Below are 27,905 nucleotides of genomic sequence, written 5' to 3' on the forward strand. Positions count from 1 at the left end.
GAGTAAACTGAAGGCTGGATTGAGTGAATCATGTCTTTCCCCTTCTGCTCGGACATGCTCATTGACCCGTGGACCCAAGCCGAGGGCACAGAACCAGCACACTCGTTCTACCCCACAGAGAAGTTGCCCGTCAAGCTCCAGAGTGTGGGAGTATATGTACAGCCCATGATTCCCCAATCAGTCTATTTCCAGCCCTTTCTAACCTGCTGGCACAGAGAGGTCATGCAGGAATACATGAACACATGGTGCCGCTGGATATCCACAGAGGATATCCACAGAGCCAAATTAGCTCAGAACATCTGGAAACACATGCTGACCTGTGGTTTTATAGCACACGATTATCATTTCCAATCAAGCTTTCTAATGTATGGCTGAACTTTTCACAGATGAATCACTGTCATCATCATCAGCATCATTTATGCTCCATTAGCTGTTACCCCAGATATTATCAGCTGTTTTTTTCCTCCGCAAAGTAGCTCTCAAAAAAGCAACGCATTGCACTTTCTCAACCCAGTGTTCAGAGGGATATATTTTTAATCGTTTGACAGAGGTTAATGGATTGTTCGTAAATCATATATATATATATATCATTTCAGGTGCATTGGGGTTGTGTGGGCAGTAAATGGTTCATCTTCCCATTTCTTTCCTCAGCGGAGCTCATGTACTCATCAGGGCTTTTCAATCTGGGGTCCAGTTTTAGGGAGAGAAAGTGCAAACACATGTTTTACTCTTCATTATTTTACATTTTTTGACGTAATAATTTCATGTTTCAGGAGATTCAGAAATCATGAGATAATCAAGAGGGTTTTTAACAGTATAAAGACAAGTAAGCATATTTTGTGTAAAAAGTATTTATTTACATAAAGAGAGAGATGAACATTCCAGATGAATCCTTTCCCTTTGAAACATCACTTATCAGGCTTATGCTACTCTGAATAATACCTGAACTTCGTATTTTGAGCACTTCCTGCGTTGTTGTTGCTTTTGCCTCTTTATGATGACTCGCTGAACTTAGTCCTAATTTGTAAGTCGCTTTGGATAAGGGCGTCTGCTAAATGACTAAATGTAAATGTAAATGTAATGAACAGTAAGAAATGAACAAGTAAATGAATACCTTTCTTTGCAAAATGTCTTTGTCACCTTCAGCTTTACCTTAACACTTAAGGTTGTACAGCTATATTATCTTTAAAATGGCTTTAGAGTAATATATTGTGAAATTACCATTTCTAAAATTTTCAAAAATTCTATATTTATAATAAATGAACTATAAAATGTTCTTGTTTTTGAAAGAAGTGTCTTGTGCTCATCAAGGCTCCATTAGATCAAAAATTTTAATATACTTTGACATGTAATTTACTCCTGTGATTTTAAAGCTGAATTTTCAGCACCCATTATTCCAGTGTCACATGATCCTATATGTTTATGTGTGTGTGTGTATATAAATATGTGTGTGTATACATGAGCCGTTTGCAAAAAAAAAGTGCATTGTACAGAAAGAAAGCCTGTTACATTACTGCAGTACACCTGTCATTTCTACGGTAGCCTTTTGGAGGACGAACAAAATTACTCCACATGTAGCATTCTTCTTGTCTTAGTTGCTGATGTCATGTTAGATATGAGGGTTTTGGACTGATGTGCCATGCACAAAATGGAAAGTAGCTGTCTGTCAGGCTTTTGCCAGCACAAAGCTCTGCGCCTTTGCATTTGTGTCCCTGAATGGCAGTGAGAAGGAGCAAAGCAGTCCCGCTTTGTGCTCCCGCAAAGCACTTATGCTTCTGGACAATTACATGTTTGATTACCCTTCTGACATTTTGAATTCAAGATAAGAGCTCACCTGATGACGTAAATTAGCAGATGCCTGTGAATAGGACGAGTAAGGTGGACCAGGTTTTCAAAGATGGGTTAGTTAGCACCTTTATAAAGCCTGAATCTGTCTGTTTGTACAGACAGACCCTTTTGTTAGGCACATAATGTGTGTGTGTGTGTGTTTGAGTGCCTGTACGCACGTATGTTCAGATCTGCATGGCTGGGTGTGTGTGAGCATGTGTGGGTGTGTGTTTGGGGGATTTGTTTCAGGCTGGACATGGACAAAAATAAATCTCCATGTTGATACATGTCAGCAGAGTTTACATTCTCTCTCTCTCGCAAAGTGCTCTGCAGTGATGTAGTTGTGCTCTCCCGCATATTCGGCCACATGAAATGCCATTAAATATTCATTCTGCTTTCCTGTCAGTCCTAAAATATACATAGAACATACGCATGTCGCTCTGAGTAACACATCAGAAGTCGTTTCACTTGAAGTGTTTTTAGAATCACATACTATTGATGCTAGTAAATATACAGTATTATCTAGCTCAGTTGTCTTTTGTAGGTCAATGATCTACTGATAGAGTCCAATGTCTGTTGGTTGAAGTGAGGAAGTCCTCTCTCTGTTTTTTAATCCATTCAATTTGCATAAAACCAAGGCCATTTTTTTTGCCTTTCTCTGAAAAAGTAGTTTGAATACTTTGAATTTTTAATCACAAAAAAGAAAAAAACTAAGAAAAAAATAGCTTCCAAATTAAGATGGATCACCGTTAAATATTGTTTAGAAATGATTCATGCTAGAAAAATGAGTGTGAATGTTCTCTGTATATACATATATATACGCACACACACACACATTTTTTTTTATTACATAACCAAATTGCAAAAAAAAATTGTAAATTGCTATTTTATTATAATAAATACAATAACAAATGTACATAATTTTTTACAGTAGTTTTCAGGTAAATCAACCTACAGTTTGTTAACTTAGTCTCTGCATATTCAACTGGGATAGAGTAAAGTATTTTAACATGCATTATCTTTAAAGTACTTTATTCAGATGGTCTTCACTCTAGTACTATTTTTAAATCAGATGTTCCAAAATATATCTTTCAGCCTACTTATTTTCTTGGAAAGGACTTGGGTGTTATAATATTTGGTTGATGTGTAAATGTGTTCATGTACACTTTGTTAGCCTGCCAGCTGCTCTTCTCCAGGTGTAATGGTGGTCATTGATGCCGTGCAATGTGTAGGAGGCTGTTATCGCTACTGAGAGGATTAACAAGCCTACACGCAGATACTTTAGTGCATGAAACACAAATATACTGTATTTATACCTCTGCCTCTCAGCCTTGACTGAATGCATCAGTGATGTGCAAAACTATTCCATTATCGCCGGTGCCATATGGATTTACAAGTATAATGATGAGTGAGTGCAGCTCATGTTGATGGAAATGTAAAGGTAATTGCACCTAAAGATAAAGGCTGGACACGATGATGTATTTCAGAATCTTTTCACTCTATAATCAAAAGGAAAATGTAAGTCATCATAGTTTCCTTTAAGAAAGATTTTTTTTTTTGGACCAATAATTTATTGCATGCAAGGTTATCATCATTACATTTAAGCACATTTAAACTCCTTGTTCTCATTATCAAAATACTAATAAAAGTTCATATTCTCATTAACATAACTTAAGTAGTTATATAGTAGTAATTATAAAAGTAGTAAGTATATATATATATATGAAAGTATTCATCGTGGTAATATTTGTTGTTACTGCTGATTTTAATTGAAGTGTTTTTAGTAAACACAACTGAGAAATGGAAATCTTCTGTAACAATCTAAATATTTTTTACTTTTACTGTCACTGCATGCATTCTACGCTGAATAATAGAATTAATCTTACTGATCCCAAACTTTTGAATGGTAGTGTACATTATTTTTGGTTCAAATATAAGAAAATAATTGTAGAAAACTAAGTGAGAGAATGCATTTAATTATCATAAAACGATGCAAATTTTTAATTTTTTTTAATGCAAAATATTGTGTATTTTTTTCTTTTGATTTTGGGTGAAATATTTCTTGGCAAGCTTTGTTGAGCTTCACTCGATTCTTGAATAATCAACTTTATAAGCTTTCTCAGATATCTCTGGACTTTCTGCGATGTGCAATGCTGCGAAGCGTTACCTACCAAAACACTCACTAATGCTCGTTGTCAGACTAAATTGCCATTAATCAGTCTGATAAATTGGCTGTTAACGAAGCAATGTCTGTTTGTTCTAGGGATCATTAGCAGGAACTGCACTACGGAAGGCTGGTCCGACGTGTATCCCAGCATCCACAGCGTTTGCTTTGAGCCCAGCCCGAATGCAACCAAGGTGAGTGACTGAATTTATGCAGTCAGATCTTTCCCAGAATTACGTTACAGTCATTTGTCCTGAAAACAGATTGCCATCAGAATGGGACTTTTGATTGTACACAGTATTTAGGATCATTGCGCTAACTATCCTGAAGGAGCTATGCATGAATGGCAGCGGTAAAGGAAGATATTTTGCCTGAAAGGCACTGTTGTTCCCTCTCCACATGTGCTATAACCACTGTGTGTGGACACTGAGGACATTTCGGGACCCTGAACCTTTTAGTGCCTGCATCCCTGCCAGCTGGGACTACCGTTGGGGCAGAGACCGTGTTTGTGTGCATTTGGAGATGCGAGTGCGTACATTAATGCATGTGTGTGTTCATGCGTGTGTCTGACAGAGGCAAACAGTCGTGGAAAGCACTAGAGTTTTAAAAGAAAGCGAGCAGCTGGCTCTAGTGTATTTTCATAGGCTTTCAACCAAATTGCTCTCAGTATTATATTTCTTATCAGGATCCCAAATTTGGAGACAAATGATTTTAGATGCGTTTGAAGTTGAAAAGAGTGCCAGAAAGCCAAAAAAATAAATACATGAGATGATAAAAGAATCAGAGCAGAATGATGCTTTTGTTCTTTTATGGCAGAATAAAAAAATATACATATATAAATGTCCAGTAACATACAGTGGGTACGGAAAGTATTCAGACCCCCTTAAATTTTTCACTCTTTGTTATATTGCAGCCATTTGCTAAAATCATTTAAGTTCTTTTTTTTTTCCTCATTATTGTACACACAGCACCCCATATTGACAGAAAAACACAGAATTGTTGACATTTTTGCACATTTATTAAAAAAGAAAAACTGAAATATCACATTGTAATGATGCAGCGGACGAGGAGGGATCCATTTGCAGCTTTTATTAGAGTGGTCAGACAGGCAGGGTTAAACAACAGCAGACAGGGCAAAGCAGGCTAGGCAGAGACAAACCAGGTGAACAGGCAAGGGTCGAGGCAGGCAGCAAGAATCAGGAATCAATAGACAATCCAGGTCAAGGCAGGCAGAGAACAATCAGGAGTCGAGATACACAGTCCAAGGTCAGTAAATGAGAACAGCAAACACAGGCATAAACGCTCGGAATTGAAAGCCAGGGCAATGCAATACTTCGCAATGAACTTGAGAGTGAACAGGGTTTATATGGGTGAGTGTGGATGAGCTGCAGGTGTTTGTGTAATCAGTCCCAGGTAAGCGGCATGATGGGATATGTAGTTTGTGAGGAAGTGATCCTAGTCTATTGTGGAGCGCCCTCTGGTGGCTCTGGAGGGCACTCCAGCTGGTGATCGTTACATAGCCCCCCCCCAAAGAGCGGCTTCCAGACGCTCCAAAACTGACCGGGTGGGAGGTGGCACGGAGGCGGATCTGGGGGCGGGATGGTGGGCCAGGTCCCTGGAGCAGAAGAGGACCAAGAGACTGCAGCAGGACTGAAGGCCAGGGCGGAGCAGGCTGTGCCGGCGACCAGGGCGGAGCAGGCTGGGGCGGAGCAGGCTGTACCGGCGACCAGGGCGGAGCAGGCTGTGCCGGCGACCAGGGCGGCCACGGGAAAAGAACAGGCACCCGCTCAGGAACAGACACCGGAACAGGAACAGAAACAGACACCGGCTCAGGAACAGACACCGTGGCAACGGCTATCTCTGCTGAGGCCTCAGGCAACGTGGCAGTGGCCATCTCGTCCGGAGACACTGGCTCGGTGGCGGTCCTCCTGTCCGAAGACACAGGCGTGGATTCGACCATCTTGTCCAAAGACACAGGCGTGGAGTCGGCCATCTTGTCCGAAGACACAGGCGTGGAGTCGGCCATCTTGTCCGAGGACACAGGCGTGGAGTCGGCCATCTTGTCCGAAGACACAGGCGTGGAGTCGGCCATCTTGTCCGAAGACACAGGCGTGGAGTCGGCCATCTTGTCCGAAGACACAGGCGTGGAGTCGGCCATCTTGTCCGAAGACACAGGCGTGGAGTCGGCCATCTTGTCCGAAGACACAGGCGTGGAGTCGGCCATCTTGTCCGAAGACACAGGCGTGGAGTCGGCCATCTTGTCCGAAGACACAGGCGTGGAGTCGGCCATCTTGTCCGAAGACACAGGCGCAGAAAGAGGAAGAGGAACAGATTCAGGCTCAGTATCAGGATCAGATTCAGGCTCAGTATCAGGCTCAGGCTCAGGAACAGATTCAGTCTCGGCGGGACGAGACTCTGGACGGGCGGACGTGACGTGAAGCTCTGGCTCTGGCTCGGCAGGACTGACGTGAAGCTCTGGCTCTGGCTCGGCAGGACTGACGTGAAGCTCTGGCTCTGGCTCGGCAGGACTGACGTGAAGCTCTGGCTCTGGCTCGGCAGGACTGACGTGAAGCTCTGGCTCTGGCTCGGCAGGACTGACGTGAAGCTCTGGCTCTGGCTCGGCAGGACTGACGTGAAGCTCTGGCTCTGGCTCGGCAGGACTGACGTGAAGCTCTGGCTCTGGATCAGGATCAGGATCAGTGCGCTCTGAGCTTGACGGGACCAGCGGCAGCGAGGGCTTTGAGCTGGGTAGGACCAGCGGCGAAGAGGGCTTTGAACTGGACAGGACCAGCAGCGAAGAGGGCTCTGAGCTGGGCAGGACCAGCGGTGAACACAGCTCTGGACTGGCGTGAAGTGCAGGCTCGACTGGACTGGCGTGAAGTGCAGGCTCGGCTGGACTGGCGTGAAGTGCAGGCTCGGCAGGAAGATACTCAGGCAGGAAGGTCTCGGTGAAACATGATTTATGCAGGATAGTCTCGGCGGGACGAGACTCCTGCACGATGGCCCTTATGGCAACACGTACTGACCTCAGCGGGGAATCAGCCACACTGGATACCAGTCCTGGACGATAATAGACCGATCCGGTGACTAGCTTGATGGCTGGCGTGACGGGGACGGTCTCTGGAAACGCCCCCTCAACAGTAGGGGGCTCGGGGAATTCTGCTAAGACGTAACGAGGCTCTGGACGGTCTGCTAAAACGTGACGGGGCTCTGGACGATCTGCTGAGACGTGACGGGGCTCTGAACGATCTGCTGAGAAGTGACAGGGCTCTGGAAATTCTGCTAAGAAGTGAGAGGGCTCTGGAAGATCTGTTGAGACGTGACAAGACTCTGGTGCGGCTGCCATTATAGGCACGGAAGTAATGGTGCATTCCTCCGTGCCCCCCACGGTGAACGCTGAACCAATAGTCAACAAGGCATAATCCATAAACTGACTGAGCGATGAACGGGGACCCTCACGGATTAAACGTGATCTAAGCGGCTGATTAATGCCGTCACAAAAGAAATCTATGAGCACACAGTCCGGCATATCAGAACAGTAGGCGAGATCTAAATACTCTTGGATATAATCCTCAAGCGATCGAGAGCCCTGCTTAAGGGTTAATAACATTAGTGAATTGTCCAAACCTGGCCGATATTCACAGGGAAAGCCGCTGGATCCTTGTAGTGGCGAAGTATTCTGTAATGATGCAGCGGACGAGGAGGGATCCATTTGCAGCTTTTATTAGAGTGGTCAGACAGGCAGGGTTAAACAACAGCAGACAGGGCAAAGCAGGCTAGGCAGAGACAAACCAGGTGAACAGGCAAGGGTCGAGGCAGGCAGCAAGAATCAGGAATCAATAGACAATCCAGGTCAAGGCAGGCAGAGAACAATCAGGAGTCGAGATACACAGTCCAAGGTCAGTAAATGAGAACAGCAAACACAAGCATAAACGCTCGGAATTGAAAGCCAGGGCAATGCAATACTTCGCAATGAACTTGAGAGTGAACAGGGTTTATATGGGTGAGTGTGGATGAGCTGCAGGTGTTTGTGTAATCAGTCCCAGGTAAGCGGCATGATGGGATATGTAGTTTGTGAGGAAGTGATCCTAGTCTATTGTGGAGCGCCCTCTGGTGGCTCTGGAGGGCACTCCAGCTGGTGATCGTTACACACATGGTCCTAAGTATTCAGACCCTTTGCTCAGTATTTAGTAGAAGCACCCTTTTGATCTAATACAGCCATGAGTCTTTTTGGGAAAGATGCAACAAGTTTTTCACTCCTGGATTTGGGTATCCTCTGCCATTCCTCCTTGCAGATCCTCTCCAGTCATGTCAGGTTGGATGGTAAATGTTGGTGGACAGCCATTTTCAGCCATTCCAGAGATGCTCAATTGGGTTTAAGTCAGGGCTCTGGCTGGGCCATTCAAGAACAGTCACGGAGTTGTTGTGAAGCCACTCCTTCGTTATTTTAGCTGTGTGCTTAGGGTCATTGTCTTGTTGGAAGGTGAACCTTCGGCCCAGTCTGAGGTCCAGAGCACTCTGGAGAAGGTTTTCGTCCAGGATATCCCTGTACTTGACCGCATTCATCTTTCCCTCGATTGCAACCAGTCGTCCTGTCCCTGCAGCTGAAAAACACCCCCACAGCATGATGCTGCCACCACCATGCTTCACTGTTGAGACTGTATTGGACAGGTGATGAGCAGTGCCTGGTTTTCTCCACACATACCGCTTAGAATTAAGGCCAAAAAGTTCTATCTTGGTTTCATCAGACCAGAGAATCTTATTTATCACCATCTTGGATTCCTTCAGGTGTTTTTTTTAGCAAACTCCATGCGGGCTTTCATGTGTCTTGCACTGAGGAGAGGCTATCATCGGGCCACGCTGCCATAAAGCCCCGACTGGTGGATGGCTGCAGTGATGGTTGACTTACTACAACTTTCTCCCATCTCCTGACTGTATCTCTGGAGCTCAGCCACAGTGATCTTTGGGTTCTTCTTTACCTCTCTCACCAAGGCTCTTCTCCCCCGATAGCTCAGTTTGGCCGGACGGCCAGCTCTACGAAGGGTTCTGGTCGTCCCAAACGTCTTCCATTTAAGGATTATGGAGGCCACTGTGCTCTTAGGAACCTTAAGTGCAGCAGATTTATTTTTGTAACCTTGGCCAGATCTGTGCCTTGCCACAATTCTGTCTCTGAGCTCTTCAGGCAGTTCCTTTGACCTCATGATTCTCATTTGCTCTGACATGCACTGTGAGCTGTAAGGTCTTATATAGACAGGTGTGTGGCTTTCCTAATCAAGTTCAATCAGTATAGTCAAACACAGCTGGACTCAAATGAAGGTGTAGAACCATCTCAAGGATGATCAGAAGAAATGGACAGCACCTGAGTTAAATATATGAGTGTCACAGCAAAGGGTCTGAATACTTAGGACCATGTGATATTTCAGTTTTTCTTTTTTAATAAATGTGCAAAATGTCAACAATTCTGTGTTTTTCTGTCAATATGGGGTGCTGTGTGTACAATAATGAGAAAAAAAAAAGAACTTAAATGATTTTAGCAAATGGCTGCAATATAACAAAGAGTGAAAAATTTAAGGGGGTCTGAATACTTTCCGTACCCACTGTATAACGATTCTCTCAGTCCATTAAATAGCTTGTCGTGAACAGCAGTCGCCTGTGAAATTTACAGTTTCATCCTGTGATTGTGCTTTAGTGATATGAATAATCATGAGCAACTGGAATGGAGAGAATCTCTGCAGGAAGTGAACCATGGCAATGCCAGTGTCAAGACAGACTGCCAGAGCGGAGGAGTGAACTGAATCATTAGGAGTTTTCATTCATTAGGTCTGCAAGTGTTCTATCTTGGGTGGTTAGATGGTCTTTTTTTTTTCTCTAGAGTTGTACCTTATTAATTCACAAAATACAGGGTCCGTAATTAACACTCACCAAGCACCAAATGTGAGTTAAAAATTGGCGGATGACTTTTTTAAGGAGTTATGACATAAAACATGATTGTCAGAATTACAGGCTGACCCTCACTGATGTAAGTCAAGTTAGTTATTCAAATCAAATCAAATCATGTAATAAAGAAAACATCAGTCATGATGTGCATAATCTAAAGCTTCCTAAAACGTATGAGGCCTCCATAACTCATGTAGTGACACATAAACACAATCTTCCTCAGATTAAACCACCAAATTGAAAATATCAGTAACTGATTTTCCTATTAATGAACTAATGAGGTGAACTGTAACTGAGCTTACTGTGGCTTATTTTACATTTATTCATAAGCTGTAACTAGTGAAACACCTGACAATGTTATTATGTTCTCTCTTTATTGCCATTACAGAGGCATCAGGGAACATCCCACAAACTTAACTCTCCCTAATAAAAATGAAAAATGAAACATTTTATCCCCATCTAATTTTTGTAACCTTTAGTCAAAACACAAGTCATGAGATGTTTTTAACTCGTACCCATGACCTGTTTTGCCTTAAGATTTGCAGCATCATTAATTCTTCATGGCATTGTTTATCAAATAAGTGCTTTTAATAGATCTGTGCTGTTTTATAGGGGTAGGGAGCCTTGGGAATGCAGGGAACGATAGGAACGTTGGGAACCTTAAGCTTAAGTTATTGTATGTTTGAGGCCATATGGAAAAACTTTCATTTTGACAAAAAAAGAAATGTCTCCAACATAATCAGATGAAACCTCCCCTGCATTCTAACTTAAACAGCCGTCTGAGGGAAAGAAAAGCATTTAACACAAAAACCAAATAAGGATTTCAATGCAAATGATAAGTATCTTATACTCCGTTAAAGTTATTATGACGAATAAATGTCCTATTAAGTATTAAAATGTCCCAGATTAACATATAAGTCAGTTGGCAAGAGCGAATGTTCAGCCAAAGCATTTTGAATGTAAGATTGTACGATTTAATAAATTATGATGCTGAAATGTTAGTCTTGGTTATACACCAAACTGACATTAAACTGCACCCAGAGGAATACTGTATTTCAGTGAAAACGAATACTTGAAGATGACAGGGCTCAAAGCTGCTATAACTCGAGAAAGTTGAAACGAAATCCGCTTTTATTAGAGGGATTTTCTATAAAAATGTCAGCAAATGTGTTGTGTGTTTTATATTGCTTTAACCTGTCATGACCGTGTGGTTTTGAGTGTTTGTGGACAAGCGTGGTCTCCAGCAGCGAGGGCAAACGCCTCTTATGGCTGGATAATCAGCCCTCTGAAGCGCAGTGAGTTGTCAGAGAGACTTGAGGTGATACCAAGGATCAGAGCAGGCATGCTGACACATCGGCCTGCTCTGATTGGCTAAATGTTGAAAGGAGATGCATGCAGTGACTGAAGCAGCCTTGAAATGGTGCAAATCAGCCTGTCTGAGGCTATAGACACAAAAACGGGATGATCCAGCATATAAATTGGATTTGAACTGGATTTCATTAGAACCTGTTTGACATCTAAGCAATGGTTTGATTCACGTTTAGTTGACTGAAGTAAAAAAAAAAAAAAAAAGCACACCGCTAACCCGGACATCGAGGTCTCTTCAGTGATTTGGGAAAATCCCGTAAAAGTCCTGGTAGAAAGCGATGCATAAGGATCGCTTTCTGCCAGGACTTTTACGTGCTTTTCCCAAATCACTGAAGAGACCTCGATGTCCGGGTTAGCGGTAGCATGAGCCATCAGGCAAGTGTTATTTAAATAAACTCCTGATGTACTTACAAACTTTCCAATGCCTCGTTTTATGAGTACAGAACCTATTGTACTACTGTAGAAGTTTGGTACCATTCTGGGCATTATTAGTGGGGTAATTTACGAGATACAGCCTAGGATTCATTAGCGCCTGCACTAAGCCATTCGGCTGATATCTCTAAATAATCTCTAACTTTAATAATGTTCGACCAAGGGAAAAAAGGCTTCTGGGGAGGTGTTTGGCTCGAGGTCATGGTGCAAAGGACCCTAGGTTGAATTTACTCCAAACCATCCCTCTAATGCATCCTTGCTGAATAAAAGAAAACATTTAAACTGTGTATATTTGTCTACAGTAATATAATGGTTTAAATAAATGAGAAGTTTGATTTACTTAAGGCTTTTCTACACTTTATAGCAAGTCTTATGTTAGTAAAGTTTTTTTTTTGCACAAAAAACCCCATAATTTTCCACTGTTTTTCTAAACCACAAGGTTAAACAGGATGTTTTTGCTACTGCACCTTTAACACTAAATGTAAATGAGCTCTGTTATCATTGGCTAACCTCTTTCATGTGATAAACACCCTCATTTATCAGAGTGGGCCATACAATCACTTTAATTTCAAAAGAGTTGGGAAAATCTTGTTTTATTGTACTTGCGTATTGTTCTTTAATGTTTAGAGAGGCAGTACGTCTCCCTAGAAATGTTTTCCATTACAACTATGGACAATGGACTTTCGACATCACCCAGAGTTCAGCACGTGTTCCGCGGTAAGATGGTTGGCAGCGGTGTGGTTTGGGATGGTGCCCAGTTGACTCTGCGCTGCTCGTTTGAGCGATGAGGGGACAGTTCGCTGTTTTTCATTCTGATCCTGTGTCAGGGGAAATGAAACATTAAAGCAATTTCCTGAAGGGTAGAGAGACAGTAGCAGAGGGCACATTCCCATCCTCGCAGAGTTCTCTCGTGGAAATTAGCAGAGATGACTGAAGTCGTCCTCCTAAGGCGTTAGTAAGAACACTGATCGACCTTGAGTCAAACCTGTCTGAAACCTGATTTCTTGAGCCCCATTCTGCTTCGCTTCAAAGAAGTCCTGCCCTGGGCACCTTCAAAGAAATTAAAACAAGCCCATTGACGAATTAAATTGGACATTGATCTTCTAAACTTGGGGAATTGATTCTCTTTAAAAGGACACCTGCTATTCCTTTAGGGTTGCCTGATTGATGTACGGATAGACCGGATTGTCTTTCACCCTTAAATTAGTACTTTAGACTGAAGGTTGTATTCAAATGTAATCATTTACTAATCACTTTAGAGGAGACAGAGGCTTATAAAAGCATCTGGATTTGATTTGTTGTGTAATTTCTGCATCACTTTATAATTAAAGTAATGATTATTAAAGAATTTAATTAAAGAATTTTTAAATTAATGACTGTTTTCAAACAGTTTTCAAACATCATCTGCTATTGGTCAGAAAATCTGATAATCCCGCCCTTGAAACTCATGTCATTGGTTGAGCCAGCATTGCTATGTGGGATGAAATATTGCAGAGCACTGTTTGATAATGCACTTTTCAAGATAATCAACCTAGTATAAACATAAAAAAATGACACACATCCCCTTTAAGTCTAAATAGACTACTTAGACATCGTCTAAACAATGCTCACCTTTTCCTAGGCCTTGCACCGCATGTTGAGGTCCAAGTGCCATATTAGTGTCACTTTTAATCTGAAGTTCTCCAGAAGTTTTCCATGGGCATTCCCTGAAACACAAATCACATCCAACAATAAATAAGAGACTGTCTGAAGAAGGAAACAATCCCTCATCTCATCTAAAGCCAGCACAGAGGCTGGTTTCTGTCTCCTCCTTTTAACTGCTACAGCAGTTAACCTGCAGGCCTGAAAAGAAAGATAGCAAAACAAAAGAAATGTCAACCAATAGATTTATGGGCGTTTTTCCCAACACATTTTTTTCCAACATTTTTGTTTTTTGTTTAAACAAACTCTCTTGGAAACTTGTTAACATGCCTTCATTCTTTTTTTTTTTTTTTTTTTTTAATGCCTTTTATTTATACATTTTATATTTTAATCCTTGTTCCAAAAAATATAAATAAATAAGTATAAACCATTTCAATATTATTTAAATGCATTATACTTTGCTTATAAATTTGTAAACAGAATTTTTTTGTCTTTTCCAATAATTTTGTCAAATTATTCAAAGAGTGCAAACTTTTTATTTATGACACATAAAATGCTAACTATGAACTATCAAATACACAAAATATACACTACAAATACATTTTTATTTTTGTAATTAAATGTCATACAGTCACGAATGTATCACTGCTCTGAAACCAAAGCAAAAATGCGCACACAGACAAAAACATTCTTAACCGGTGAATTTGTGAGATTTCGCTGAATGTTTCTTTCAGCTTTATGTTTAAAGTAGTGCAGGAGGAATGTTCCTGGTGTTGTTAATGTTGATGAGTGGGTGCTCTGGCTCCAGTGTGCCATGTAGTAAGTCAGACTGAAAGAATGCTGTTTATGGGGGATGAATCTGTCTGAGCTTCATCACACTCTTCCACCGCCAAGCAGCTGCCTGTCCAACAAGCCATGTCCATGGTTATTATTCACCCTGTCATCCTTGTTATGTGATGTTATTTTACAAAAGCGTATTTTTTCATCTTAAAGTGTATTTCAGACATTCCTGTCTGAAAATTTTGTCCCAATCATATCCCTAACACTAACCCTACCCAAAACTTATCCCTAAAATCAGAGGAAAATAAAGGGGAATAACACTGATGTAGAAGCACCTAACCCTGGTTGCAGGCCTAAATGTGACATAAACATTGGTTGATTGGAATGTTGTTTCAGAATCAACAAAGATGTTGATCCAGGAACATGTTGCACTTGGTGAAATCTGGTTCACTGTGTAAAATGGGATAGTCTTGATTAGGCAACTTGAAATTGTTCATGTTGCCTAATATTATTTTAATATATTCATTTTAGATTTTAATTTTTTCATGTAAAGCCGGGTGCTCACTGTGCGATTTATAATAGTCCTTTTATTGTTCCTTGTCAGACTGTACGAACATGATCCCCGCTGTAAGCCATGTCACACTGTACGATATCAGTTGTCATTAATGTCAGACTGTACGACAGTCAAGACGCGTTAAAAAGGGACGCACACAAGAACACTCAGACGGAGTTTTACATCATCAATCAATGACATGTTCGGTGACAGTGAGTTGCATTACACGAAGGATTGAAATGGTGGCTACAAAGAAATCTCTAACATTAATTTTGGTCATGGCTTGTCTTGAAAAACAATTTGACAGTCATCGTAGGAGAAGTCAAATCTTCTGACTCTGCCAGAATTTTATCAGAGGTCAACTTTGATCGCAACGGTCAGTGTTCACAGTGTGAACCCGGCTTAAGTAAAATGATCATACAGAATACCTTTTTAATAAACCAAGTGAAATTGCAACTGGACAGCCAGTGTTAATCATGCATTTCTGTTATGTGGAAATGGCAGCTTTGACATTTTGTTCTACTGGGAAAAAAAGAATGATTTTTATGCATCATGAGCGTAGGTGGGTGATGGCAGAATTTAAATGTTCTGGAAAATGTGCAACATGAACTAGACAAATGTAGACATACTTTTATACTGTAAAACCTACACTCATCTTTTTTTCTTTTTTTTTTTGCTTACAATAATCAGGCAACTTAAAAAGTTATTTGAAATCATTTAAAAGCACTTAAAATCCACTTGAATCAAAAACAGAGTTCCTTTTTTTCAGACAAATGTATAATGGTGTACATGCCTTGGAGTGAATGGAGTGCAAATACAAGTGTTTCTCATACTCTGTTTCTCTCTCTGTCCAGCTTGTTTTCTACACAGTGATGAAGGCCCTTTACACACTCGGACACAGCCTCTCTCTCATCGCACTTATCACCGGCAGCACCATCCTCTGTCTGTTCAGGTTTGAAACAGAGTCTTAAATAGTTCCAGTAGTTGAGTCTGCTTTATATTACAGCACACTTTGTATGGATGGATGAGCCTGCCTTATATTAATTGTGATCATTTGGCAGGCTTCTGAACGACTATATTTTAAACTTTTTGACATTGAGGATAAACATTATGCTTGGCGCACGACTTTAACCCGATAGTGATTATCTTGCTGAAATGAAGTTATTAATTTAAGAAGTTGTCTGGAGATGTGATGAATGGAACAGTGCTTAAGACGTCTTCGCATTTTTTCTCACAAACTAACCATAAGCACAATTAAAATAGAAAGAGGCCATGTTTATTTACAGCACTGTCATGCTCCAACAGAAAACTCCACTGCACCAGGAACTACATCCATCTGAACCTGTTCTTCTCCTTCATACTGAGGGCCATCGCTGTGCTGGTCAAAGATGCCATTCTGTTTTCCCACGAGAACGTAGAATGTACAAAGCAGCCATCACTGGTGAGTGACTCCATCCATACAGAAGCTCCACAAGAAAATTCATGGAATTAAGGGTACGTTTACATGACAACAATATACCAAAAACGGAAAAGTCTTTCCTTTGCTTTTTTTGCGTACAGGCGACAACGTTGTCAAAATGATCCCCATTCACATAGATCCGCGTAAACGACTAAAAACGCTGTTTTATGCATTCCAGGCCAGTAGTTGGCGATGTCACTTTGAAAAGAAGCACTACGTGCCTATAGACTGAACACGTAGTACGCATGCGCATGACATCACCGTTTCACAAATTCACAAAAATCTTACCAGCCCCAAACTTTTGAACAGTACTGTCTGTGTAATTTCTGCACAACTAGTGACACTAAACAACTAAAAATACTAATTGTTTCCCAACACCACATCACCCCATAATCCCAACCTCAATCTCAAAGCATTAAACCAGAAGTTGGCATACCAGGCAGATCAAACAAACATTGCAATGTTTGAAAGGGCTAATACTTTTCAGGAAGCCAACCTTACAAATGGTTTACTTTCAGCTGTCTGAGCACATTAAACTGAGATATGAGACAGTATTTTAACATCGAAAAAATTACACACTTCACCTTTAAGGGTCTGAACAGAGCTAAGCCAAAACATGCATAGTCAACTAAACACATTTTATGCTTCATCCGTTTTAAAAGGTGGTTATTTCTGTCACTGCAGACCCTACAACCCCAAATCTTTACACAGGTTTGCTTCAGAGATATGTAGTACACAATGCAGATCTCTGTGCTTGTGTTTAGATTGGTTGCAAGGCCAGCCTGATCATCTTCAACTACTTCATCATGGCAAACTTCTACTGGTTGCTGGTGGAAGGTCTGTACCTACATACCCTACTGATGGTCATCTTCTCCGAGAACAGACACTTCATCATCTATCTCCTCATTGGATGGGGTGAGTCTTCATTAGAAACACTGACACTGACCTTTATGAGCTGTTTCCTTTTTCCAAAATCATTTGTTAACCTTTAGAATAAATTCAAAATTACTTTTCAGTCTTTTAATGCTATTCATGTCAGTGATTTCAAGCAGGTATTTGAGTAAATAAAGGATCATTTGAGTCTGAAGCCTAGAAAAGTTCCACTTCCCACTGCATTTAATGCGTTTGCTTTCATCCTGTCTGACATGAACAGATGCGTGCATAGAAAATAATTTGAGAACACACACCTCTTCACGGTGTAGCACTGAATGTCTCTTCCTTAATTCATTCAAACACTTCTGAATAGATGTCGCCCACTACTCAGAGGAAAAACAGCAAAGGGAACAACATGACGTGTCTTGTTCGGGCTGTTTGTCTTGCATTATGTATTAGTATGTCTTTGTAGTTTGTTGCGTCCCTGGAGTTTCCAGGCGAGAGAAAGGAGAGCAGGATCTTCATTCACTTCTAGAGGACAGGCTTGGGCGTGGCTTGCTAGACTCATCATATCAACACCTCATTAAGCTTCTCTTTCATCATGACAGTGACGACTAACATGGCCTCTTTAATCATGTTCTGTTTACCAGCATTTCCTCTCCAGCTCTTCTTCTGTCTAGAGATAGTGGCCCACCTCCCAACAGGAAACTCAACTAACAGATTTTTCAGCAGGTGTCCGAGCAGAGATGCTATTTTCTAACATCACATTATCTGTCTGTTTGTCTGTCTCATTATCTGCCTGTCTGTTTGTCTGTCTTTCTGTCTGTCTGTCTATTTGTCTGTCTCATTATCTGCCTAACTGTTTGTCCATCTCATTGTCTGCCTGTCTGTTTGTCTGTCTTTCCATCTGCCTGTCGGTCTTTTCATCTATCTATCTCTCTATCTATCTCTCTATCTATCTATCTATCTATCTATCTATCTATCTATCTATCTATCTATCTATCTATCTATCTATCTATCTATCTATCTATCTATCTATCTGTCTATCTGTCTGTCTGTCTGTCTGTCTGTCTGTCTGTCTGTCTATCTATCTATCTATCTATCTATCTATCTATCTATCTATCTGTCTGTCTGTCTGTCTGTCTGTCTGTCTGTCTCTCTCTCTCTCTCTCTCTCTCTCTCTCTCTCTCTCTCTCTGTAGCCTATATTTACATTGATTACACAAAGGAATGTCAGCACAAAGTCTCTTGATATTTTATCATTCCCTCTCCTTCCCCCAGGATTCCCCACCGTGTTTGTGATTCCATGGATTGTGTGTAGGATTTACCTCGAGGACACAGGGTGAGCAGTTGAGCACAGCATAATCAGACGGTGACAGAACTCACATGAGACTCTTAATAGCGGATATTTAAACCTGAGAGATTAAAATGAGGCAAAAGAAGATGAAACGCATTCCCATTTGCTACTCCTGTTATGAAAGCACTTGTAACTCTTTGATGTCTTCTCTTAATAGATGCTGGGAGAGAAATGACGCTCCGATTCCCTGGCGGGTGATCAACTGGCCAATTATGGCATCTGTCATTGTGAGTATAACCTCACACCAGTACTTATAAACACACTGAAACCAGCCTCATACTGTATGCATTATGTCAGGCAGGGAGGGATTCTGCCAGCAAAGCAGACACTGGGATGTGCTGAGTCTCACGGACAGTTTCCATGTCCTGAATGAGACGTGAGCGCAGGCATGTCAGGAAGAGCGAGCAAACATGCTGTCACAAGTGCCTCTCTCAGCACACGTGCCAGGGCTCTCTCTTGTGTCCACTGTGCCATTTCCATTTTGTAAACCCTCACCTGCAAAAGATCAAATGTCTTTGGACAGCATGATGGCTGTGTTTGACAGCTTTGCCCGAACGCATCCAGGTCAAAATGTTCCTCAGCCCTCTGGAGCCTAGGAATGCAATAATTATAAAAAACGTCATATGTTTTTCTGGCAAACACTGGTTTGGTTCTGGTAATTCATGTGTTTAGATAAGTCTCACAGAGCACCATCTACCATGTATCTACGTCTCTCTTATCCAGAATCCCACTGGTCGATGAAGCTTTGGCCAAGATGTTCTGTTTGTTTTGGTTTGGGTTTTTATGGCGGGATTAATTATGAGGAACAGAAACAGGTGCCCTCTTTTGTTTTTACTATCTGTCTGATGGATTTACTGTAAGCAAGATGGAAATTGGAGATGATCATTTTACATTTGAAGTTATGCATTTGGCAGACCAAATCCCAATTTTTTTGGTGCTTTCAATGTTTTCTTTAAGAATCAAACACATGATATTATTTTTGTAGTGTTATTTTAAAGGCCAGATCAAGTCCTTAAAGGGACAGTTCAGCCAAAATTGATAGTTCTGTCATAATTTTCCCACCCTCATGTCATTCCAAACCTGTCTGACTACTGTGGATAAGATATATAAATATATTTTTGTCAATGGGGTCAACACTGGAGCACTGAGGCATTTTTTACACAGAAGAAAGAAAGTCATATTGGATTAGAACGGCTTGAGAATGAGTAAATGGTGGCAGAATTATAATTTTTTGGGATGAACTGTTCCTTTAAGGCAGAAACTGCACGTTTTCACGTGTTACAGTGTGTGCAATAATCCTGTAATCTGGTTCAAGTCTTACAGAATGTTTTGAGATCTTCTTGTGTCAGATCCAGTGAACAGGATTCAGTGGTAATGTTTAGTCTGGAGAATGTCATTGTATAAAAGAGGAATGATATAAAATCTTGTTCTCTTCCTTTCTGTGTTCTACAGTTCAACTTTATTCTGTTCATCAGCATCATTCGAATCCTGGTCCAGAAACTGAGGTGTCCTGATGTTGGTGGAAACGATCAGTCTCAGTACAGGTATTGCAAATGGATGCCAACTAATACTCTATTTTGCAAACATGGCATCGGCCACCATGTTTGAATCCTCTTATGGCCTATTCAGGTCATAGCTGAGATCTCCCTTTTACATTTACCAGGAGTTGCATTCTAGCATGAATCTCTGAAAAATAGATGGAAATGGATGACTGCTTTCCATTTTTATCCAAGGCTTCCACTATCTCTTGTGCAGTGCTAAATATATTTGCATTGAAATGGGGGTGAAATATTTATGTTGCGATTTTTGCAATCTGAGTTTTTGTTCTGCTGAGAGTGGCACATTCTGTGTTTGAATGCCCTGTCGCTAATGCATGAGAGGCTGTTGTCTATTTGATGGTTCTCCCAGATGCACTTTTCCCTTTTTGTTCTTCTAAAGATTTCGGTTTGGAGCTTTCCATTGTATGCTTGGTAATAACTCTCGATTTGACAAAAATTGCCATGCTATCATAACAGAGGTCCCTCCTTATCACTCCGTCCAAATCCTGTTACTTTCTGTTTTCAGGAGGTTGGCCAAATCCACACTTCTCTTAATCCCTCTCTTTGGCATCAACTATGTTGTTTTCGTTTACATCATAGAAGAAAATGGAGAGATGGAAAACTACAAAATATTCTTTGACCTTGGCCTGGGATCGTTTCAGGTGAGGAGTATGCCTGAGTGTTCACTTTGAAATAATCAAAAGTAACAGTAAAGACATTTATAATGTTACAAAAGATTTCTATTTCAAATACAGGCTATTCTTTTGAACTTTCTATTAATAATAATAAAATATGTTTCTTGCAACTGGAAATTCAGCTTTGCCATCACAGGAATAAGTTATATTATAAAGTATATAATATACGGTGACCGGGAGGGGACATGTTCGGTTCACTTATTTTTGTCGTGGCCACAACATATAAACTTGTGGGAACGTGATATTAATTCGTGGGAACGTCATATTAAGTCGTGGCCACGAGATCATTTTGTTGAGGTAACGACATCATTATGTCGTGGCCACGCGATGCAAAGTCGTAGCCTCGAGATCATATGTTGAGGGAATGGTATATTTTTCTCGTGGCCACGACTTCATATTTTGAGAGAACGACATCTATTTGTCGTGGCCACGAGTTGAGGGAGCCACAGCGGCCAATACTGTAACCGTATAGCATAGACTGGGCTACAGCAGAGATGGAGATGACAGAAGAAATAACATTTTACTTTAAATTAGGAATGTCATATAAAGATATAGTGCGGTCTTTGGCATTAAGACATAGGTACGTTATAAGTGAAAGACACGCATATTTAGGGACCGTCTCAAAATTACATGCGACATTGGCATAAACGTTTCTAACTTCAATAGAATTTGAAGACAATGACTTACAGTCATAAAACCAACTGTACATTGTTCACCCAGGTCTCATGTATGATGCACACCTTTTAGATTTTTGATATTTATGACAATAAACTGCTAAATCATATGCAAATATTGCTATATAGGCCTATTTCACTACTGTATGGGATCATACACAAAATATGACCATATTTAAAGCTCAATAGCATTTGAAGACAATGACTTACAGTCATAAAACCAACTGTACATTGTTCATCTAGGTGTCAGGTATGTGACAGTAGTGAAATACATAGCAATATTTGCATATGATTTAGCAGTTTATTGTCATAAATATCAAAAATCTAAAAGGTGTGCATCATACATGAGACCTGGGTGAACAATGTACAGTTGGTTTTATGACTGTAAATCATTGTCTTCAAATGCTATTGCTATTCGCATGTAATTTTAAGACGGTCCCTAAATATGCGAATATCGAACGTCCAACGTCAAACCAACTTCATGCCAGTGAAAAAGTGCGACAAAAAAGCCCATCCCATAAGAATGCCAAAGACCGCACTATATCTTTATATGACATTCCTAATTTAAAGTAAAATGTTATTTCTTCTGTCATCTCCATCTCTGCTGTAGCCCAGTCTATGCTATACGGTTACAGTATTGGCCGCTGTGGCTCCCTCAACATAACTCGTGGCCACGACAAATAGATGTCGTTCTCTCAAAATATGAAGTCGTGGCCACGAGAAAAATATATAGTTCCCTCAACATATGATCTCGAGGCTACGACTTTGCATCGCGTGGCCACGACATAATGATGTCGTTACCTCAACAAAATGATCTCGTGGCCACGACTTATAATCACGTTCCCACGACTTAATATGACGTTCCCACAAGATATTATGACGTTCCCACGACTTAATATCACGTTCCCACGAGTTTATATGTTGTGGCCACGACAAAAATAAGTGAACCAAACATGTCCCCTCCCGGTCACCGTAATAATAAAGTAGAAAGCTGGTCTACTTTATTAATGCTTCTTTCAAAAACATTTTATCTTACCGACTCCACATTTTTAAATGGGATATGATGCTTTATTAATGTTGTACCACATTAACTCTCTATGTTCCTTTCACAGGGCTTGGTGGTTGCAATTTTGTATTGTTTTTTGAATAGTGAGGTCAGTGTGCAATCTTATCAATCTTATCGACATATCACTTCGGTTCTTTTCCAAAACCTAGAAGTGAGCGACTTGGAACACTTTACTTAAGCAGCAACACAAATAGCTCTAGACTTTGATGTTCGCATGTAGCTAAGATAAGCAATATATTCTAATAAGCATTACAATGCATATAGCACACACACATTATTGGGATAAATAAATACATTTTAATTACACTGAACGTTTTTAGCAATGCTTTTTTATATCAAATGAAACATTCTTTATTTATAATCAACATTTCTCTCACCTTGGACACCATTTTTATTAGTTTGTAGCAATGCATTCTAGGATTGGCTTTTGCCTTTGAATTTGGTCAAAACAAAGTATCTTAAAAAGCAATATGATTAAGTCACAGCACCCTTCATTTCCGTGCCTATGATGCCTTAAAATGCTCTCTCCTCCTCAGGCAGCTCACTAGGTTTTGGAACAGAGCCGTAGTATTCCTTCCTAGTTAAAGTCAATATGAAACATTCACAACCCATAGGTGTCTGTTTCACAGACAGGGCTTAGGTTATTTTAATATATGTCAGTGCAAGTTGCTTACAGTTAAAACAGCTCAAACATGCATTTTAGTCTGGGACTAGCTTAAGCAGTGTCTGTGAAACCAGCCAATTATGTAATAAATGTCTGACATAAAGGAAAAAATGCAAGCTGGACCCTATATTACAGGTTTTTTTATTCGCTTTGGTACTATTTTCACAAGTTAGGTGTACATTTTCAGAACTCTTAGTACAAAAATCCAAACTGATCACTCTTGTAACACAGCTAGTCATTCTTTCAAAACCTGATCTCATGCTTTCATTACAGTTATACACTTTTCAGTCCACATAATCATTGTTTCAAACACAAGATTATTGAAATATGTAATGAAAACATTTGGTTTAATCACAGAAACACAACAGTATGATCTTCTTTCAATTTAGTACTTTTAACAATCAGTTCATTCAATAGCAAACAATGCAAGATACATGTTTCAAATCACAGTTGTTGCTGAAATAATTACAGTAATACAGGCTACAGTTGCCACATTAGAAGTAATTGAATCCATAATGTTTGTAATAGTATCTATCCAGTGTGTTATCAAAAGGTGCGATGAAGTGCATGAGGTTCTGTGCTAACAGAGTTTGCTGGCAATACAGTAAATGATTTCACTCTATAGGCTACCATTTGACTGAATCTATACTGTAGTGGACCTTTACAGATGAAGGTTGAGTTACAGTAATTCGGCAGTCTCTACCATGGTAATCTGTTTACAGTATTGCATACTGTAATGTAAAATGCTGTATTTGATGCCATCTGTCTCCCTTCTACTGATGCATCTCTGATCAATCTGATGTTCTGACTGTTTCCTCTCCCTTATACTCTATTCTGCTTTACAGTATTTGCACAAATGGCAAATTTCTCTGTATCTCTCTCTCTCTCTCTCTCTCTCTCTCTCTCTCTCTCTCTCTCTCTCTCTCTCTCTCTCTCTCTCTCTCTCTCTCTCTCTCTCCTCTCCCTCCCTCCCTCCCTCTCTCTCTCTCTCTCTCTCTCTCTCTCACACACACACACACACACATGCGTGTGCACACACTTTGAACATTGTGGGGGTTATTATCTATAAATCACTTATGTAAAAAGCATTCATTACATTTGGTTATCCATATCAGAAATTGCAAACAAGTTCTATAGTGTATTGAATCAATATCTATAGAAATCTATAGGTGTACCAAATGATTCATTGATTAACCATTAAGATCAGTTGGATTAAATAATAGACAAATGTATTAAACTGAACAAGAAGAGATGCAAATCAAAAGTTTGATAGTAAGAACTTTATGAAAGGCAGTTACTGTGAATGAAACATTTATGTAGATGAAACACTTATTTTGAGTTGTGAAAAGGATACTTTGTAATTTTGTGTATTGTGCTAACACAATTGAAAACATGATGAAATGTTTGAAAAAAGTGCACTTTTGATGATCTTTTGTGATATTAGCGCTATGAGTTTTGAAAATGTACACCTAACTTGTGAAAATAGTACCAAAGCGAATACAAAAAACTGTATCAATTTGGGATTGATTGAATCATGAAAAGTTGTCTAAATTATGTTGTTAGACGTGAGGGCTTAAAAAATAAGAGGGATAGGTGACAGTTTTTTCAAAGGTGGAGCAGCAAGTAATTACATTGTGATGAATAAATTACAAAGACAAGTATTTTTGTTTGAAATAACTGCACTGATAAATTAATTACAATGAGTCGAGGAATGTGTATTGAGTACATAAATTTCAATTTTATGTTGACTTACCAGGCTGTGTATGGCTGTGCTAATGATAATGGCTTTTATATTTGACTGCTCTGCAGGTCCAGAGCGAACTCAAGAGAAAGTGGCGGAGTTTGCGTTTAAAGCGTTACATCGGCCGTGACTACCGTCTGCACAGTTCGTCCATATCCAGAAATGGCACGGAAAACATGGCCCAATTCCATCGTAACTCCAGAGCCCAGTCTTTCCTACAGACTGAGACCACCGTGGTGTGAGACATCCCAAGAACAGAAGTGGCGCTATATGAATCATGCTCTTAGTTCACTGCCCCTCGGCTAACAACTTGTTTTCTATTTCAAAAGCTTTACGCTGAAGAGGACGAGGCTTTCTGAAGCATGATATTGACATGCAGGAGACATGATGAGGATTCAGCATCTCCATGAGGCATGAGTGTGTTGTCAGTTCAATGCAAAATCTTGCTTGCCAACCAAAATAACGTTAAACCAAACGTCTGTGAGTGAGAGTATTGGTGCATTAAAAACTATCATTCTGATCACAATATATATTGTTTTTTTGTAAACACTTTCATAGCATTAGGGTCATATTATATAATAGTGTTATGTAAATGCTACTTAAGACCCACAGGAAATTTCTTTGACTCATGGAGACGCTGTGCCATGCTATCAACACATGAAAACACAGCCGCCACCCCAAGAACATTGGTCTTGGATGAATTCAAGAAGTGGGTCACCTCTATACCAAACTCAAATGTGAGGTTTTCACAAAGAGGACATTACCGCTGGAGGCGTCCAGATTAGCCTCGGACTTATTTCAGGAGAATATGTCTTTCTTCAGATACACACGGACACTGACCTACACTGAAAAGACAGTCGTTCACTCAAACAAAAAGTGGTGATTGTAAGAAAAAGCAAAAATTCTTGCTCTGATATTGAACTGTTCTTTTGTCATTATACGACCCCTGGGATTTGTTTTATACTTTCTGGAGAAAAGCCACAGTATGAGCTCTCTCAGATATAAGATTATACTTTTTCCAGGATATATATATTCTAGCATGTGAATGTAATTCATTTCTTCGTTATTATGCGAGGAGATTCAGTAAAGTCTTATGAATGAGATGAGTTTTATCGACGAGTATGTGGCATAAATATTTAGTTGGCCTACAAAAAGATCCAGCGATAAACCAAATGCGACTCACTGTTATTACTTCGCAAACTCTTTTATTTCATATCCCACTGATCAGGCATTTCAATGGAAGGTGTTGACGGCGTTTCTGATTATTTCACTTTTGTGTTGCTCTGCCTCACATTGTCAGGGGGGTTGGGGAATTGTTCACTGCAATGAATCCTGCTGCCTGTGCTCTTTTCATTCAACTGAAAAACAGATAATTAATCTAGCAGACAGTTGGACGCAGATTTAGGTCAAGTGAGCTGACAAAACACAGCGTGTATGAAAGTGACATTTCAGTGCGAGCTGCGTTCTGCGTTATTGTCGCAAACAGATTCTGGGAAGTGCGGTCCACAGACTGCACAATGGCTCGGAGAGGAGATCGGATCTCTTACAGCCGGGCCTGAAGAGTGAAAGGTCCCCGGGACACCACGTGCGAGCTTGCGTTCATCTAAAGTGACACAGATGCCATGGGCAGGGGCATTCAGCATCATTATCAGACTGTCAGAGGAAGAAGAAAAGATGGAGCTTTAATTAGACCTGGCAGAAAGGAATTGTGTGTTGTCTAAACGAAATATTGAAGGAGGGTTTCCGTTGTTTATTGTGGAGGACAGTATGCCTCTGTGAAGAATCTAGCGTGTTTGACATGATGTAAATAACGTTGTGCACTTCTCTTTTACAGTTTTTCTCAGTCGCTTTGGTGCATTTCTCACATCACTATTTACATTTGCACAACAGTAAGTTCAACCTCCACAACATTTAGTCATTTGTGCACATCATAGTAGCAGTTTCACATTCCTTCTAACAAATTGCAAATGCTTTTGGACATGCATCAATTGCTTTCATACAACTCTCTGCTGTTTTATAACATTATCATTTGCTTATGTCATGTCAGTCAAAATTAACTATACTTGTGAATGCTGAATAGTCATTCCATATAAAACTAATAGTCCTCATTTTATTGCTTGAGTCATTACATACAAAAATGTTGAACTAGTTGTCAAAATCTGTCAAGCAAATTTGACCATTTTTTTAAAAAAAAATTTTTTTTTTTTGAAAATGTCTCCTAAATTGAACAATTTCTCTCAGGTGAATCTCAGCTTTCACTGATGAGAAGGGGTGTGTGAAGCATTAGTTGCAACCAATGATCTGGATGTGCATGAATGATTACAGTACTATGTATGTTGTATGTTCAGTTCCAATATGTACTGCAATATTGTTCACAGTTGTGCACAGCTCTACCCAAAGGGAGTTTATGTTTGTTGTAAATAAGGGTGTATTTTTTCTTTTGCACAATGCTGTGAACAAATTAGAATTGCAAAGAGCATATGCAGTAAAAATGGGAAACATACAAATTCAGTGTCTTGTACTCAGTTACCTCACTAAATACAGTAATGTGTAACTTTACTGTATTTTTCAAATGGCTGTGCAAATATTATACAGTGCTGTCTTGAGCATTTTCAGGTAGTGTCACCAAGATCTGACTTTTTTGCTTTGGAAAACACAGAGTAAACTGTCATAATGAAAACATGACAAAGCCATTTGACTATCTTGTTCATAAACAATGGTGTCAGGACTTTTCATCTTGATGACACTGACACTTTCATTGACATGAATACTTGCTTTTGAGGAATGAGCTATCCATTTTGAGCAAGTGACACGCTTTTGCAGGTTATCAACTAGGTTTTGCAGTTTGTACTAATTGTTTTGAGAACTGCATTAACTGTTGTGCAAATGTAAATAGTGATGTGAGAAATGCACCAAAGCGACTGAGAAAAACTGTATTATATTTAACCGTCTGCAATGTTTTCTTTGAAAAGTTGTTCCAAGTTTTTGCAATTGTTATATTTTTGCTGAATGTTTCTTGTAAACTGTATTGAGATTTTTCATTAAATGTGGACGTTTTTAAACTGTATTCAGTCACTGTTTTAATCACTATTTAATCACTATTTAGCTGATTTGATTTGAAATGAATTTTCACCACT

The 27,905-nt window shown here is 40.0% G+C and overlaps 1 protein-coding gene across 2 annotated transcripts in view; it reads left to right on the forward strand.

Annotated features, from left to right (window-relative positions):
• vipr2 (vasoactive intestinal peptide receptor 2) overlaps positions 1-27,835 on the forward strand; it is a 37,978-nt gene extending 10,143 nt beyond the window's left edge. For both annotated transcript variants that reach the window (XM_082184615.1, XM_082184616.1), the window contains exons 4-13: positions 4,091-4,185; positions 15,557-15,654; positions 16,008-16,143; positions 16,926-17,076; positions 18,315-18,375; positions 18,548-18,617; positions 19,843-19,934; positions 20,455-20,590; positions 22,410-22,451; positions 24,837-27,835. In XM_082184615.1, coding sequence (XP_082040741.1) covers positions 4,091-4,185; positions 15,557-15,654; positions 16,008-16,143; positions 16,926-17,076; positions 18,315-18,375; positions 18,548-18,617; positions 19,843-19,934; positions 20,455-20,590; positions 22,410-22,451; positions 24,837-25,010 — 1,055 coding nt within the window. In that variant the 3' untranslated portion in view covers positions 25,011-27,835. The remainder of the gene's footprint in view (positions 1-4,090; positions 4,186-15,556; positions 15,655-16,007; positions 16,144-16,925; positions 17,077-18,314; positions 18,376-18,547; positions 18,618-19,842; positions 19,935-20,454; positions 20,591-22,409; positions 22,452-24,836) is intronic.
• The last annotated feature ends 70 nt before the right edge of the window (positions 27,836-27,905 follow it).

The sequence above is a fragment of the Leuciscus leuciscus genome (genome assembly GCF_965113295.1).
Source record: "Leuciscus leuciscus genome assembly, chromosome: 11".
In the NCBI taxonomy this organism is placed as follows: Eukaryota; Metazoa; Chordata; class Actinopteri; order Cypriniformes; family Leuciscidae; genus Leuciscus; species Leuciscus leuciscus.